The sequence below is a fragment of the Nipponia nippon genome, unplaced genomic scaffold (genome assembly GCF_047370975.1).
Source record: "Nipponia nippon isolate SJK-2023a ecotype South Korea unplaced genomic scaffold, ASM4737097v1 scaffold_1, whole genome shotgun sequence".
NCBI classification, from domain to species: Eukaryota; Metazoa; Chordata; class Aves; order Pelecaniformes; family Threskiornithidae; genus Nipponia; species Nipponia nippon.
In genome coordinates this window covers 35,413,449-35,428,574 of record NW_028262290.1, presented here as the reverse complement: position 1 = coordinate 35,428,574, position 15,126 = coordinate 35,413,449, and the positions used below count along the sequence as shown (strand labels likewise).

The 15,126-nt window shown below is 41.0% G+C and overlaps 2 protein-coding genes across 2 annotated transcripts in view; one reads left to right on the top strand and one right to left on the bottom strand.

The window, feature by feature from the left end:
* TERF1 (telomeric repeat binding factor 1) overlaps window positions 1-5,136 on the top strand; it is a 25,442-nt gene extending 20,306 nt beyond the window's left edge. Inside the window, exon 10 of the mRNA XM_087735224.1 lies at window positions 1,991-5,136. Coding sequence (XP_087591350.1) covers window positions 1,991-2,149 — 159 coding nt within the window. The 3' untranslated portion in view covers window positions 2,150-5,136. The remainder of the gene's footprint in view (window positions 1-1,990) is intronic.
* On the bottom strand, window positions 4,707-15,126 carry SBSPON (somatomedin B and thrombospondin type 1 domain containing). Its single transcript, XM_009469008.2, has 5 exons — window positions 14,910-15,126; window positions 7,187-7,381; window positions 6,529-6,619; window positions 5,517-5,693; window positions 4,707-4,846 (listed from the first exon to the last, which is right to left on the bottom strand). Exons 1-5 carry the CDS (start codon window positions 15,124-15,126, stop codon window positions 4,729-4,731), a joined length of 798 nt encoding a protein of 265 aa, XP_009467283.2. The 3' UTR covers window positions 4,707-4,728.

The window sequence follows — 15,126 nt, the reverse complement described above, 5'->3', positions numbered from 1 at the left end:
AGACAAGGAGGCTCTAGACAGTACATCCTTTTACAAATAGTTCACTCCTTTGTCAATTAAATTATTCTGACCAGTAAGACCATTAGCTACAAATGCTTCTTAACTACTGAGGTCTGCAAAAGCCGATGAGACATTAACTATTTTGCTTTCACATGCTCAACGTGAGCAAGTAATTGCAGTGCTTTTGATCACTTGCCTATGTAAATTTCATAATGCTCTTATGAACAAAAACGCTGACTTTTTTGCTATTTCAGAGCAACTCCAAAAGAAGTAAAGCACAGGCAAAGGTAAATGGAGAAATAAGAGAGCATCTTGGTTGGATTTTCAGCAGTCATTTGCTCATGACATGCACATAAATACATGCAGATTTTGTAAAAGTCCTGTAACTAATGATTTTTAATATGGGATCTGCTGGTGATCACAGAAATGCCAGCATGAGACCAGTGAAAATTGACCATTTGTCTCCTTCCATAACTTACTATGGTCCATGAGACCATCAGGAGCAGCAGGACATCTCCAGTGCAAGAAGCAGAAGAGAACACAGATAAATTAAATTGGACAGCTGTGCAATACAATTCTCTGTACATCTCAATCTCATTAACATTTTTAAGTTTACATTTTTTCTGTAAGACTTTACATTTCAGATTTTGGGGAATAACTTTAAAAAGAACATGTGATCAAACTGCAGCTTGAAATAGAAATCGATACTTACCTTTTAGAAACAGTTTTCCTACACAGTTGTTTCAACTGGGGATCCTGTCCTGTATTTGCATAGATGATATGCAATTCAGTTTGTCTAAGGAGGTATGCTGATCGTACATCTCTATGATTAGTTGTGTATTAAGCAAGCAAGGATTTGAAGACATCTGTGGAGGATCACATTCTAGCAGAATAAGTTGTTTTGAAATAATTTCATATTAAAGTTGCTAATTGCTATTCCAGAGTGAAAAAAATGACTGTATGTAATACACCTATATTAAAAATGCAGTGGTTAAAAATAGGCATGATAGGCTCTATAGGATCTGTAAACTTCTCTTGTGTGTATATATATATATATATGTGTATTTCTATAAAGCTACAATAAAAGAAAGTTGATACTCAGTTCTCCCTCACACTTTACTGTAAAGGTAAGTTTTTAAAAATGAAGTATTTAATTTTTAAAAAAAACAGTTTTCTTTCACTCTATGTGCAGTTTAAAAATTGTTTGTATTGAGATATTTGTATCGAGGGGCAACTAAGGAAGAACTGGTACACTGGAGAACGTCATTGGAAGGGATTGCTTACAGATGTATAACTGCAAGTAATTTTCTCTCCTTTCATGAGGGAAATGTCATCCCCTAAAGAGTAAAAAACTTGTAGGTCATGACAGTGAGACTTAAGTAGTGTGCTCAACAAATGGCCAAAACCAAACGCATAGCTGTTACCTGAGGATATGGTGGATCTCACTTTCAAATGCATTATGTATCATTTTGCTTCTGTCAGCATTTTAAATATTGGGATTTGTTTTTTTCTAAACATACTGAAATTCCTTTGTTGTTGGTAAATGTTGTCCTGATTCGCAGTCCCTAGGTTAATGTGTCACAAAACGCTTTCTCTTTTGTGATGCATATTAGGATCAACCAAGGTTTGTCTTGGCTTAATTAGCTAATAAAGTACAATTTTTAGAAAGCCCGTTTTGAATGAAGCAAAACTTTGCCCGATTTTTTCTTTTCTTTTCCTCCTGTAACTTGTGAACTTTGAAGCATGTGGTTCTCGTTCCAGGTGACGTCTGCTACTGTGTTGTAACACTTGGTAACCTTTGTTGTATTTAGTGTCAAGTTATGGTGCTCAAAAGAAATCAAAATGACCCTACTGACCCTCAGACATCTGTACTCTGTAATAACTGTAGAGCTGTATAAAAACTTGCCTTTATATTTGCTATAAGCTTAGCTCTTACATTAATACCTTTCTGTGTTCATATATCTGGTATTTTTCTCTGTTCTTCCCCTAGCGATGGACTTACAAAGAAGACTTGGAACTGAAATCAGGAGTAAGGGAGTTTGGAGTGGGTAACTGGGCTAAAATTTTGGTCCACGGTGACTTCAACAACCGAACTAGTGTCATGTTAAAAGACCGGTGGAGAACACTGTGCAGGATCGAACAAGGCTAATTTGGACTACAGGAATCAACTCTTCTTGACCTTTCCCTACATAAGGACCTAGTCTAGCTTTTCAGAATAATAACTTATTTTAGTCTCAGAGTGTCCAGCAGTGTTGCTGTCCTAAAATATGAAACAGAATAGTAATAGGTATAAAACGTTCATGTAAGCTCACTTGCTTGGGTAATGATGACTGAAAAGTAAAGCCCTGCCTTTTATTTACACACAATAGATGACCTAATTTCCGAAATGTGAAAATGCTTGCAGTGATTTAAGAAAGGTCAGTTATGTACATAGGGGTATTAAATGCCTGGCAACATGTTTAGCTTGATAGAGGCTAATACAGAGTCGAGCGTTCTGTATTTTTAAAGGGTTGTATCTCTAGTCAGACTAAGCTTTTTATCATTTTACTTCCTGCCATGTAACCCATTCTAATCTGATTTGCTTCACTTTGAAATTTTGGTCAGACTTGTCATCTCTGTCGGTAAGAATGTGTATGTATTGGTATTGCTAATTTTACAAACAGATTAGTTGCAAAAAATATGTATGTATTGGTATTGCTAATTTTACAAACAGATTCCTTTTTTTGCGGTTAAAAATGTGATACTCCATGTAATTTTTATATTTATAAGTAGTTAAGGTGCTGCTTTTTTTTTTTTAAGAATTAAGCTTAAGCTCTAGGTGGAAGATTATTTTGAACTTATGTATATTGGCATAATAGCACTTTTTATCTCACAGAAGAGATGGAAAACATACGGAAAGTAACAGTACGATACTAGCTCTTAACATCTCTTGATTATCTTGTGCCACCTACCTTGTCTTGAGAAGTGGCTTCTTCCAGACCAGCAGGAAAGGGAAAGCTCAGAAACGAATGGCCAAAGTGGGGCTCAGTAACGAGTCTATCCTGACACTGATAGCACACCTCGTGAGACATGTTTCATTTGTGCTCTCCGCTGTCTCTGCCTGCAGCAATAGCAAGCAAAGATCAGCTCGGATGGGGTAACTAACTATCAAGGTGTCAGTTGGTCACTGTAAATGTCCTGCTCATGAGAGACTCTAACAGATGGATGATGGTGCTACACTGTCTCTCTTGATTCAGATTGTGTGGAACAGAGTTCCACCACCTCAGAAAACCCATACTGTCCACTATCATACTGGTGTGAATCTGGTGACTTGAACTAACATATCACAGCATTCTTTTAAAAGTGAAATCTCTTCAATGCAGGTGTTTTCTGTACCTTTGTCCTTGGATAAGTTTTTTATTTTACAAGAACCTTAGAAGGAAAAGCATCTGTCCAAACTGGTCCTAACAAAATAAACCTCGCCAAGATATTTTTCCTGGCTGCAAAGGAATAGATATATTCTTGAAGGCTGAAATGTTCCGGAAGTATTAAGATAACCTCTCTGCTTTCTGTTTTGGAGGCCTGCTTCCATTAAGATAAAATGGTACAGTTACAAAGGTTTGTTTCACGCTCTTATTGTGGACAGGACCTCAGCCAGATCACCTTCCTCATTCTTGCCACCAGACACTACGGTTTCTTCTTGCAGCTGCTAGAAACAGCGGCAAGCAGTAGTCTTTAGGTTCCACAGAGATGCTGCATGTCTTAACAGTAGATTTTCTCAACTTTAAGGCATAATTTCTTTTTTAGCAAACATTGTGAATTTCAGGACCTTGATAAAATACAGGCTTTGTCCCTCAGCAAGGAATGCTGGAGCAGCTGTAAGCCAACAATTCAAAAAATCATAGCAGGTATCTGACAAGTGAGAAGGTGCAGTATGCAGCCTCTTTAATGCTGTCACAATAATTCAAGGTAAGTAATATGTAACAAAACAAGGATTTGAGCTACCTGCATAGCAGTCTTGCCAGTGCTCTAATATTGCAGGTTTCTGTGTTAATCATTGTACATGAGCAGTTTTAACTAGTAGTACATAATTTTTTCAGTGTTGGCCAAGTCTTGTTTAGGTTCATCTGCCATAAAGTCCACACTGCGTATTAGTGACATGAAGTTCTGAGCAAGGCTATGTCCTTAACAACGCTGACTAGTCATACGTTTTTATGAAGGTGGCTGAACACGAAAACTGCAGTGTAGAGGAAGAATACTTACCCTCTTGTAATATAAACAACTGTCTAGATGATATTGGGAAGGAACAAAGGATCTCAACTGAAATCTGGTTTTAGCTCTCAAACTTTTATTTTTATTCCCCCTTGCTATTTAATGATGACAGTAACTATTCTCAGACTTGAGAATGTTTGGCTGGCTCACTACTGAGTAGGAGCAGTGCCTGCAGACAGGACTATGGCCAGTAAAGAACAAGAACTCTAGGAAAAGCAGTTACTACAGTCAGAAACATTAGCTCTTTAATTACAAGAGAAACATGGAAACATGCTTCTAGTGTTCTAATACAAACATCAGTCTTAGCATTTTGTATTAAGGCAGAGAGAGTTTCCCGAAATGCTTCTTCCAAATTTCTGAGTCCTTTAAAGTTTGTTTAGGCTCCAGAAAATGCAGCAGAAAGATGTAGGTTTCTTGGCATTGGTGTTGATTTTCTTAATCTTTTTGTTCTTGCTGTTTTAAAGGTCTTTTAAACTTCTATGTAAAAATAAAGCTATGCACAAGGGGACATGAACAGTGCTCCAGTTGCCGAATCTTCTTCCAGGTTCCTTGGCACTGAGAGTTGCCAACTGCTTCCCAGTGTAAGATTTTACCTCTGAAATGTGACAGTAAATGAGGAATTAAAACTCTGAAAACGATTTCATGTTACTAGGTTGTGTTGTGTAACATGCCAGAAGATTAGATTTGCTTAAAAATGTAAAACTTTAATTAGCACATCTAGCTCTTAAAATGCTTTCTGGAGTATACAGGATGGTGGATTGAGTAGCTGGTTGCACAGGTATTAAGTAGTATGCATAGTAATAACTGTATTGATCAAATAAAAATCTGTTCCAAATGTTAAATGTCTACTTTCAAAATTACTGTTCTAGAAACCAGGTGTGTAGGTTTGAGAGGAGTACTGGTCCACCACTGTTACACCCAAAATCAGATTTGGATTACGGCAGGAAATACCATTTTTAAGTAAAACCGCCCGTAGCTGTAAAAAGACTTCTTGCACTACAAGCATTACATCATCACTTCACAATAGTAAATAAAGCATTCAAAACACTGAACTCTCATATTGAAATTATTTCCCAATTTTATCTAGGTTTTAAAAGCAATTTCTGTGAGAACTGAAAGGGTAAATCTTCTGAGCTCTACAAGTGATATGAGCTGTTTCATTTTTTAGGTATAACAAATGCAGCTTTTAATGAGACCTTGAGAAGTCTTAACTTCTGTACTGGCTTTTGCTAGAGAAGGGACAGCAGAAAAATGGCTTTCGTTACCGATCTGCGTTATGGCCATCTCCAGAACAACGATGCGTGTCAGTATTCATAGCTGGAGGCTGGCAAGCTACACACACAGTATGTCCTTCTCGTAGGTACTGCATCCATCGAGCGTACGGCCGATTCTCCAAAGCACAGTGGTGTGAAAGTGATTCTGTTTTAAATTCCACACAGTATCTGCTCAGAAGGAAAAGTACTAAATTAGTTATGATAGATAAAGCACAAGCTAGGTACACACTTTAAATATACTTACGTATCATACGGGGGATATTTGTGAAGTGCAAGTTAGACATCATCATTGCTAACAAGTCCATTTCTGACCCTAACCAAATTAATGGATTCTTAAAAACATTACACAGACTATTTCTCATTCCATGCCCCAGTACAGTGCTTTATATATAATTTCACTTTCTGGTTGTGTTCTATATTCTTAAATTATGTTGAAAACCAGGTCTCAGTAACCTGTACTTTTTTCTTCTATGCTGCTAAAAGAGAAAATGGAAAAGAGGTTCTAAGAATACCAAATAGGTTGTTGTTCTGGGGAAAGTAGCATAGGGCGAAGCATTATGAGCATTACAGACCCAGTAGGAGCCTAATTTAAACTTCATAACCATCTCTACTGGTAACCAAACAAAATTTTTTACTGCTTGTGTCAATTGATTTAAAAAAAAAGGTCTCTTGAGACGGATCACATTCAGCCCGCTTTGTTTGTTCAGAGACCTACGTCTAATTTCTCAGACTTATGTATACATTCAGCTTTGGTTTAGCATTATTTACTGTTTGCTTTCAAAAGCAGCTATCCTCAGATTTGCCACGACCCCAATATCTAATTTAGGGCAATTAGCAAGTAATAAAAACCAACATCTAGAACATGCAAATGAACTGCAGGAGAGAAAAACAGTACAAGCCATAGCTTATTGTTTAATTATTGCAAATTTAATTACATTTTTCTCTGTAGCCAGCTATTTTCTGTTGAACAAGATGACCCACATGCATATGATAAAGAGATTACCCAGCTGCTTCTTTGTCTGAAGGCCAGAGAGAAGATGCTGCTCGTCGTTTTCTTTCTTTACTGTATTCAGAGGTAGTTATGAAAGCAGGGACTGAGGAAGAAAACAGTTACGGTAAGGCAGCAAGACACAGTTGAGTCATATTTCAATTACTGTAACAGTGGGTGAATGAATCAGGAGCTTGTGGATGCTGACTGACTATTGAAAAAGTGACAAAATGTTGGCAACATCAGACCTCAACCCCATTCCCTACAGCTAAGCTCTCCTTATTCAGAAGAAATATATCTAGAAATGCCATCTAGTCTGTGAGGAAACAGGATGTGCTGGAATCCTACAAGGAGCTCTGTTTGCTGTTGCGTACTGAATTTGTGTTCTAACTTTGCACAGAGAGAGTCTGATACTTACTGTGGGGCTTAAGTCAAGAAACTGAAGGAATGCATGCAGCTTAGTTGTTTACTTAATAGAAATCAAGAAAAGCCTGAGTAGGAAAAAAATACAAGAATAGAATGAAGAGCAATATGACAGTAGAAAGTAAGATTTTAAATTGCATTTTTAACCAGCTAGCTGCAGATAGATGCTTTTTTTTCTGTTCATTGACATCAGTAAAATTTGCGAAGGCCCCGATGGGCACACTGTACAGATAAATCAAAGAGAGAATACCATGTTCGTGGCCGCAGTCCTCTCCCTGGTAAGTCAGGTATTCCAGGCAGCCAGCCTTCTCCTCTAGAGCAGGACAAGGTTCCCCACCGTTTTTAGGTTCCTGTTGTACATAGCGCCTACGTATCCGCAGATCGGGTTGACACTGTTCTGCACAGCCACTCCAGTGGCTCCACTCCCCCACCACACATGGAAGAGCTGCGAAGCGGTATTAAAACATTACTAGTAGTCAAGGCTTCTGCTTTATTATAATTGCTTTCAAAAGCTTGAGTAAGAAGACTGTTTTTTTCTTTCTTACATACTTTTATTTATAGGGTTTTAAATGCTCTCCTAGGAGTTTGCATCTTCATATTTAACATTCAAACCTGCCTGCAGTGCTTGGCTCCCTATTCCATCCCTTGTCCAGAAAGAAACAGCTCCTCATGGAAACCTTTCACTGTGGGGTTCTTCTGTTCCCTCTTCTGAAGCACACGGCGTTAGCCCCAAAGGAGACCAGCTCATGGATTATCTAGACCAGTGAGTGGTCTGACCTACCTTGGCAGTTCCTATACCACCAGCGTTTGTTTGAAGACTGCAACATAAAGTAGCAGAATTCAGGAAGCCTTTCAGCTCTTTGATTCCCCTCAGATGGATTTCTAACCCCTTTTCCTCAACACTGAAATAAGTTCCACTGCCACAGCTTTGTTGCCCTGTTTTAACACAAGGTGTCCTGCCCCATGGTCCTTGCTGCAAAGACAATTTTTGGTGATAATTTTGGTTTTGTTTAGTCTCAGAACAATGCAGGGGCGTGTGTAGAGTTGTGTTTCTGTGTCTGTATAGCTACTGATATAGATAGAGCTTTACAACAATGAAGATATTTAAATGTACTAAATAAAATGTGTAAAAAATGTGATTTTAAGGCCCTCTTTCGCTCATTCCCAACTTTAGAGCAGTCCACTGGACATTTGAATTTTAGTTCTCATGGATCACAAACTTCCTCTGAACTTGACCAAAACATTATGGGGAAAGTGCCATTGTTTTGAAAGTAAACTTTGAATCATAAGAAACTGCATTTCCCTCAGGCAGAGCATCAATAGTACAGGTACCCTGCACTTGTACCTTTGGTCTCTCCTAACCCAGCCTAATACTCAGAGGTACAAAGAACTTCCCTCTTCATCTGTTACATTCGCACATATTAGGTGAGCTCACTGAAGGTCTGAGATGAAGAAAGAAAGAAAAATGCTTTGTTTTGTATTCTGTGGTATTTTTCTGGCAACTGTTGAAACCTTTAGCCCAGTTTATGGCCTTTGACACCTTTTTGATTAAATAACATGCAGGTTCTTTAGAAAAAACCTAAATCATTATAATATGTAGAGAATGAGCCCTTATTTCATGTTTGTAACTTTTTGTAACCTTTCCAGGAGAGATGTAAATGATAGACTAAGCATCTCTTAATTTCAGTATTGTCTTGAAACTCAGGAATGCTCAGATCTATCAATCATATCTGTTATCCCCTAGCCATTTCCTTCCTCATTCTCTGCAGTGCATCTAATAATGCTGGCACGCTCCTTATAATTCTCATTTATATTAAGTATGATGTGCATTTTTGCGAACTATAATTTTCCCTTCTCTTGCATTGCTCATTTATATTCTGGCAAAACAGTAGCTCTGTGTCAGCCTTGCTAATGTAAACCTGGACAATAAGCCAGATATCTTCCAGGTGGATACAAATAATCTACTCTGGAAGAAAAGGTTTTGCAACCTGATTCCCAGAACACAGAAACAGGTGATGGACACATTATTCCTGAGTAAGAAGCTATGTAACACACAAGTCTTCACTTTATTTGTCCCTTAACACAGTACACAACAGTAAAAAACATACAGCTGTTCCACATGTTTCCATGAAACTGAACTTTCCTTAGCCTCATCTCCAGGAACACCAAGCCCCAGGTTTTGATAACTGTGCGGCCTAACAGTTTCACTTTTAGCAGTCAAAATGAATACTACAGCTCTTCAAAACTGTACTGAGCGCTGACTCCTGAGGGGCTGGATGAGGATGATCTCTGGGTGCCTATTGATGAAACAAACACAACCCCGCCCCAGCAAGGAACTTCAGGTCTGCACAGCCTCGGCAGGCAAAGCAGTGAAAGAACAGGTAAGCAAAATGTCTTGTATATGGGCATCCATCAAGAGGAAGAATCATCTGAGGATAAGCAGTCATCTCCCTATGCAAGTAGTCCTCAACCTGTGGCCTACGAGGACATTTACTCTGACCAGCAGTCCATTCCCAGTAGCCTCTTTTCCTGGAGGCCACCTGGTAGGTGCTCCAGGTTGGGCAGCCGCATTCCTCCGGGCTGCTTCCCCTCTCGTCAGTGAGTGTGTCCGAAGGGAATGTCCTCTGCCTGGACACCAGCAGCAGTACCGGCTTTCCCATGCGTGCACGGCATGCTGCTGGGCAAGCAGGGAACAGCTGGCTCTGCAGCTCTTCTTAACCATGAAATGAGACAAGCAATGAAAACACTGCAGCGCTGTGTATTAGTCCATGGTGCTTTCCCTAATATCATTAGCTGCTTTTTGTCCTCTGATGGGCTTGCTTTTTCAATAAAGTTATAATTAATGTCATGTAATTGAAAGACTAGCACATAGTATCTTATAAAAACCTAAAGGTGCCTATGTTAATATTACAGTTTCTTATTGATATCGAAATTCCCCAATTCTTCAGACTTGTTTTCATTGCACATTGCAAATAGGCCTAGAATTATTTTCCATGTAGTGTGAATCACATTTTACTTTGCTTTTCCACTGCTTTATAAAGGCAGGTCTTCAACATGACACTGAGAGAATGGTACAAAATATATGTTATAGTCAATGGTTGGGCCATCTTAAATTGCTCATTCCTCTCATTATCTAGTTAAATGAAGCTTTTTCCTTCCCCATGTATGCTGTTTCCCATTAGCTTGTAACGGAACATATCACATGTTTTCAATCTTTTTTTTTCTGTAGTTCCTAATTATAATTTAAATCCTCAAGAAGCTTTACAGCTTAACCACTAGTTATGTACTTGTATCAGTGTTGCAGGAAAGTGATGGGACCAAACTAGTCTTTCAGGAAAATATTTTATGCCCTCTAGGATTCTGCCAGTACAAGACATTGGGAAGAAAGAGTAAAATGTGATAATCTCTTTGGTGTTTGTGATTTTTCATAAGACAGAGAAATTGCTGGGTTTGCTCTGTCACTACTTCTCTAATTTCTTGGAGCACTACAGACATCATCAAGCAGATAAAACCCCTGACAGAGGCTACCTGGCAGATGTCGTTACCACACTGTTACTATTCCCCTCCTTTCCTCTCACTGTGCACGTGTTCTGACCAAACTTGCCCACTTTTGAGTGGCCTGACAGCGCCAGGAGTACGGGTGGCTGAGGATGCTGCACCCCATGCCCTAAGGAACTCCACTGAAACAGAACCACTGAGCAGCCCTGGGCATTGGGCCACCAGTTGTCCATCCTGCTTAACCATCAGCATTCTCTGGCATTTTCTTCTACTTACTGATAAACACCTTCCCAGACAGCTCCTGGGTATGATTCGTAGAACAGCACTGGTAAATAACATGGAAAAAGCATATGGCTCCCTTTGCCGCATGCAGATACCTGCCACTGCACCACCAGGCACTGCCCTCAGACACATCAAGGTAGCCCAAGGCACATGACACAGTCTCTGTGGCTGCAAAGTCACCACTCAAACATGTTGCATGCATTTGTTTCAAGCATTTTGAACGAGAAAAAAAGAAAACCAGTGATAGCAAAAATGTCTTAGACCCCGCCATGGTGGGGCACAAGTCCTAAATGTAGTATGGACCTCACAGTCTTTGCCACCTAGCCGCTGGGCCAGAAAAGAGTCCTTGGCCCCACTTTATTTAATAGTACAAGCATAGATTTCAATGCCTGATCACACATCTTAGTTCTACCTAGAGTACCCAAAGGACAGTAAGTGTCATCTAGCCCAGTTTCCTTATCTGTTGACTCTCTTCCAAGTTGGCTGTATGAATGACCTGCAGAAGTAAGAATTTCTACATAATTTTAATCCCATATTAGCACCTTGATATGCAGATAACATCAAGTCTAACATCACATTTTCCACACAGAAAACTCCCAAAGGGACTGAGCAGCTGCATAACAAATAAAGCAATGACTTCACATCTTACTGGAATTAAACCAAGCTGACAGCTAAATATTGGTCATCTGCAGCAATACATGGCAATTTTATGGTCATCAAGATTTAGAACAAGAAGTATGAATTGCCTTAGTCATGTGGAATAATAAGAATATTGGGTTGCTAGAATGGAATTTAGCCAGTGGGATAACAACGTCGCTCTTGCAGTCAGTACCCAGCAACTATTAAGGGACAGTACATCAGTTTTGTGCCTCATTGGAAAGATGTCAAATTCCCCAGCATGACAGAGAATGGGTCCCAGAGCTGACATAAAAGGAATGGTGCCATCTCTTGAAATACAAAAAGAAGTATGAGGGACCCATAGCTACATCCATATGGTCTCTGTCGATGTTACTATTGGTCCAGCTTACTTAACACAATGATGGTAGATGATGATTCGTCAAAACAATGAGAAGGATGCAAGTCAACGGAACCTGAAGGACAGGATTTGTGCTCAGGTACCTACCAAAATGTAGAAGCTAGTGAGACACTGGGAAGTTCAAAAATACACGGAAAAATTACATTGCTACCCTATGAAACACAGCTTGAGTGGTCAAGACTTTTTTTTTTTTTTTTTTCATTTACAGCACTGTGAATCATGGATTTTTTTCTGAGTCACACTCTATTTAAATTTTTCCCACCTCTGGAAAAAAGAGGATTACAGTATCTTCACTGAATCACTGCACAATATATGTGGTAATGTATAAGGATCTGTGGATTCTCTCAGAGTAACCACTTCCATTCAAATGACGAGGCCATTCCTTTTTCAGGCTTTCTCATTGTACAGTAGTTTCTATTTAAAATGCTCTCTATGTACAAAAATACTCTTTCTTCATTGTTAGGACTATAAGAAAATTTATTTTGAAAGACCTGTAAAGAAATTTATTTAAAAATCCTTGGACCTAGGTTCAGCAGCCCATAGACTTCTGCTGAGCCACCTATTTATAAAGTACCAGACCTACTATGATTTTTAGACATGACAGAATTTAACCATGGTGTTGGCAGCTTTAGGACACCCCTCCTTTGAGTGGTTTCTATTATTTTGGAGCATTGGTTTTGTATTATTCCTAACACATTTCTTGGTTACATATACTTGAGGCACTTTACACTTTCACCAAATACTTCACCCTGTTAAATATTTGCAAAAGGATGAAATGTCATTTCAGCAGGTGCTGAAATCATGAGTGGTGAACAGGCTGACGAACAACTTGTAGCATGAGAACTACTGGTCACCTTTCTTCACATTTTTGTTTTAAATTTTTGAACTCTACATTCAAAACAGTATTTTGGAGCGAACTATGCCAATAAACACCCTTGGTGTCATTAAACACACGGAGAGAATTTAGAAGCACACAATGGTGAGACCTCAACATCCATCACGAACAAAAACGATTTTAAAATTTCCAGCCATACTTGTCTTAAGTTGATACAAACTGCTGCTGGAACTATTCAGAATTTCCGTTTATACAAAATATAACTTACTGGCTGCTTGCAACAGAAAGTATATATGATCATTTGACTTCTTGTAATCAGTTTGTAGGTTTGGATATATGAGTTCTAGGACCACCGGCCAGGCTGCCTGGCCTCCCGTGCTACACCCATGCAAAACGTCCTGCTCCCTCTGCTTGCGCTAGCGTTGCTGCTTGCACACCTGGGCAGGAGGCAGTGCAGGGAGTCAAACCAGCCAGAAACTGGCAACAGAGAAAAGAGAAATAGTTTCCTGCAGGTTTAGGTCCCTGAACAGGGCTGCCAGAGACTGCCAAATTCCAGCTCTGGTGCAGAAGAGAGACAGAGAGACTTCACTGCGCCTTCATCTTTCTGCCTGGATCTAGGGCACCCGCTGTCCATGCAGGGTAAAAGAGAGGCAGCACAAACACATCACGGCTTTTGAGGCAACTGTCACTGAGCTGGAGACAAAAAAATACTGTCTCGATAATGATAAGGCATCGTCAGGTGCCAGAAGTCGTGCCAGAAGTCGTGCCAGAAGTCGTGCCAGATGTCATGCCAGAAGTCATGCCAGAAGTCATGGTAATAAAAGTCTCTAAACTAGAACTTTTCAAGCACAAGTTTGAGCTTCTTTTTGAAGAGCACAGAAATTTTTATTGCATTACCGCTCTGTTTTAATGCTAACACTATGCACCTTTATTAGCTCTCTCCTGTTATACTTGAGTATTAAAAATAATTTGATTTACTGAAAAGATGCAATATGCTGTAACTATATGACAAGGAAGCATCTTGTTGGTTTTCCCCCTACTGATTTTCCTGAAGAAAGGTCAATATATAAAAAATGTTAATTTTAAAGATGCTACCTTCTGTCAGACCTCGTGGTGCATGGTTTTTTCCCTTCTGTTGTTCTGGAGAGATTATTTAGCAGTCAGAGAACTAACCATGTTTCCTCTGGAGACCTGGGGTCAGAGTTCTGCTCTGCTGAGTCTTTTGTGCAGCTTTACCTCACCTAGGACAGGTCTACACTGTCCCACAGTCGTATTCCCCCATCCCAAACCAGGCAGGCGCAAGCCAGCTTGGGTCCCAAAGCTACGTGGCTCTGCCAGCACGGTGCTGAGCCTGCTAAATGCACCCTAATTAGCAGGACCGAGCAGTGGAGACTGATGACTTTTTGGCTGCAGCCTGGTGTGCGTTCAGCCAGCTGGGAAGAGATGTTAGGCTGAGTCCTAGTGCTGCACCTGTAAAGCGAGGGCAGTGTCCTGCATCACAGACAGAGGGCGGGAGGACAAATTGTGAAGACCACCAAGGGTAGAAATACCATCGAAAGAGGGGGTGTAAATAACTACAAGGCTGCTGGGCCCAGTTTGGTAGAACCAGGCCATTTTCCCCTCATTGCCACTGCTCCCCCGGGAGCTAAGCCTTCCCCCGCAGCCTGGCAGAAGACCCTCTCACTCATACCCCTGTGCTTGTTTTGAAGTCCTTGCCTTCATGGTGGATCCTTGCTGATTCCTGCCCCTAGAAATGAGGACGAAACCTCACCCTGGGGATTTCCCCAATTATTTCATTGGTATTTGTTTGGCAAGACATGAGGAGTCAGCTCAGAGACACAGGCGGTGCTAAATGAATCTGCCTGTTGTCTCTGTAATCCTACATCCCCACTGTAATCGATGTGTGGGATAAGCATGAGTGAAAAGTAAGTAACATCACATTTTAGAGGGAAAAGAACTTCAGACAGGCAAACCCCAGGCACTGTATTACAGCTGATCCAGAAACCTAGCAAATATCTAGCGTGGAAAAGTCTCTCTTCCCACTCCTGTGCCTGTTGCTGCCCTCACACAGCCCCAGCCTGGTCCCCGCTCATGCCCCCACCCCGAGGCTCATGCCACCGGGCGGAATTCGGCCTTGCAGAGCCCCCTCACAGCTGAGACCCTTACCGCATGCCCCATCTCCACACCCCAGGAAAACTTCCAGCCCACAAAGCACCGGCAGGCAAGCAGGTGAGAATACCTGGAGAAAGGGACGAGGGTGCCCAGGGGACCCCCGCTGCTCAGCCTGACCCCCACCCACGACCAGGGCCGGGACGCACCTACCCGGGCACGCCTGGCCGTGGTCGTGGCAGCAGTCCCCGGCTCGCCGGCATCCTCCGTCGCAGTAGCAGGTCCCGTAGCCTCCTCCCTCCCTCCATCCCTCGCCGACACAGGCAGCGTCCCGGCCCTCGCAGCACTTTCCCAAGCAGCTTCCCCCGACCCCGCTGCCGGCCCACAGCAACCCCAACCACAGCGCTCCCGATAACGCCGCGCCGCCCAT

Excerpts from the sequence above, each read along its gene's own strand:
- SBSPON (XM_009469008.2), bottom strand. The coding sequence starts at position 15,126 with ATGGGCGGCGCGGCGTTATCGGGAGCGCTGTGGTTGGGGTTGCTGTGG. Across the intron at positions 6,620-7,186 it reads GGACTGCGGCCACGAACATG|TCCCTGCTTTCATAACTACC; the intron begins GTATTCTCTCTT and ends TTTCTTCCTCAG. Across the intron at positions 5,694-6,528 it reads TCAGACAAAGAAGCAGCTGG|ATACTGTGTGGAATTTAAAA; the intron begins GTAATCTCTTTA and ends CCTTCTGAGCAG.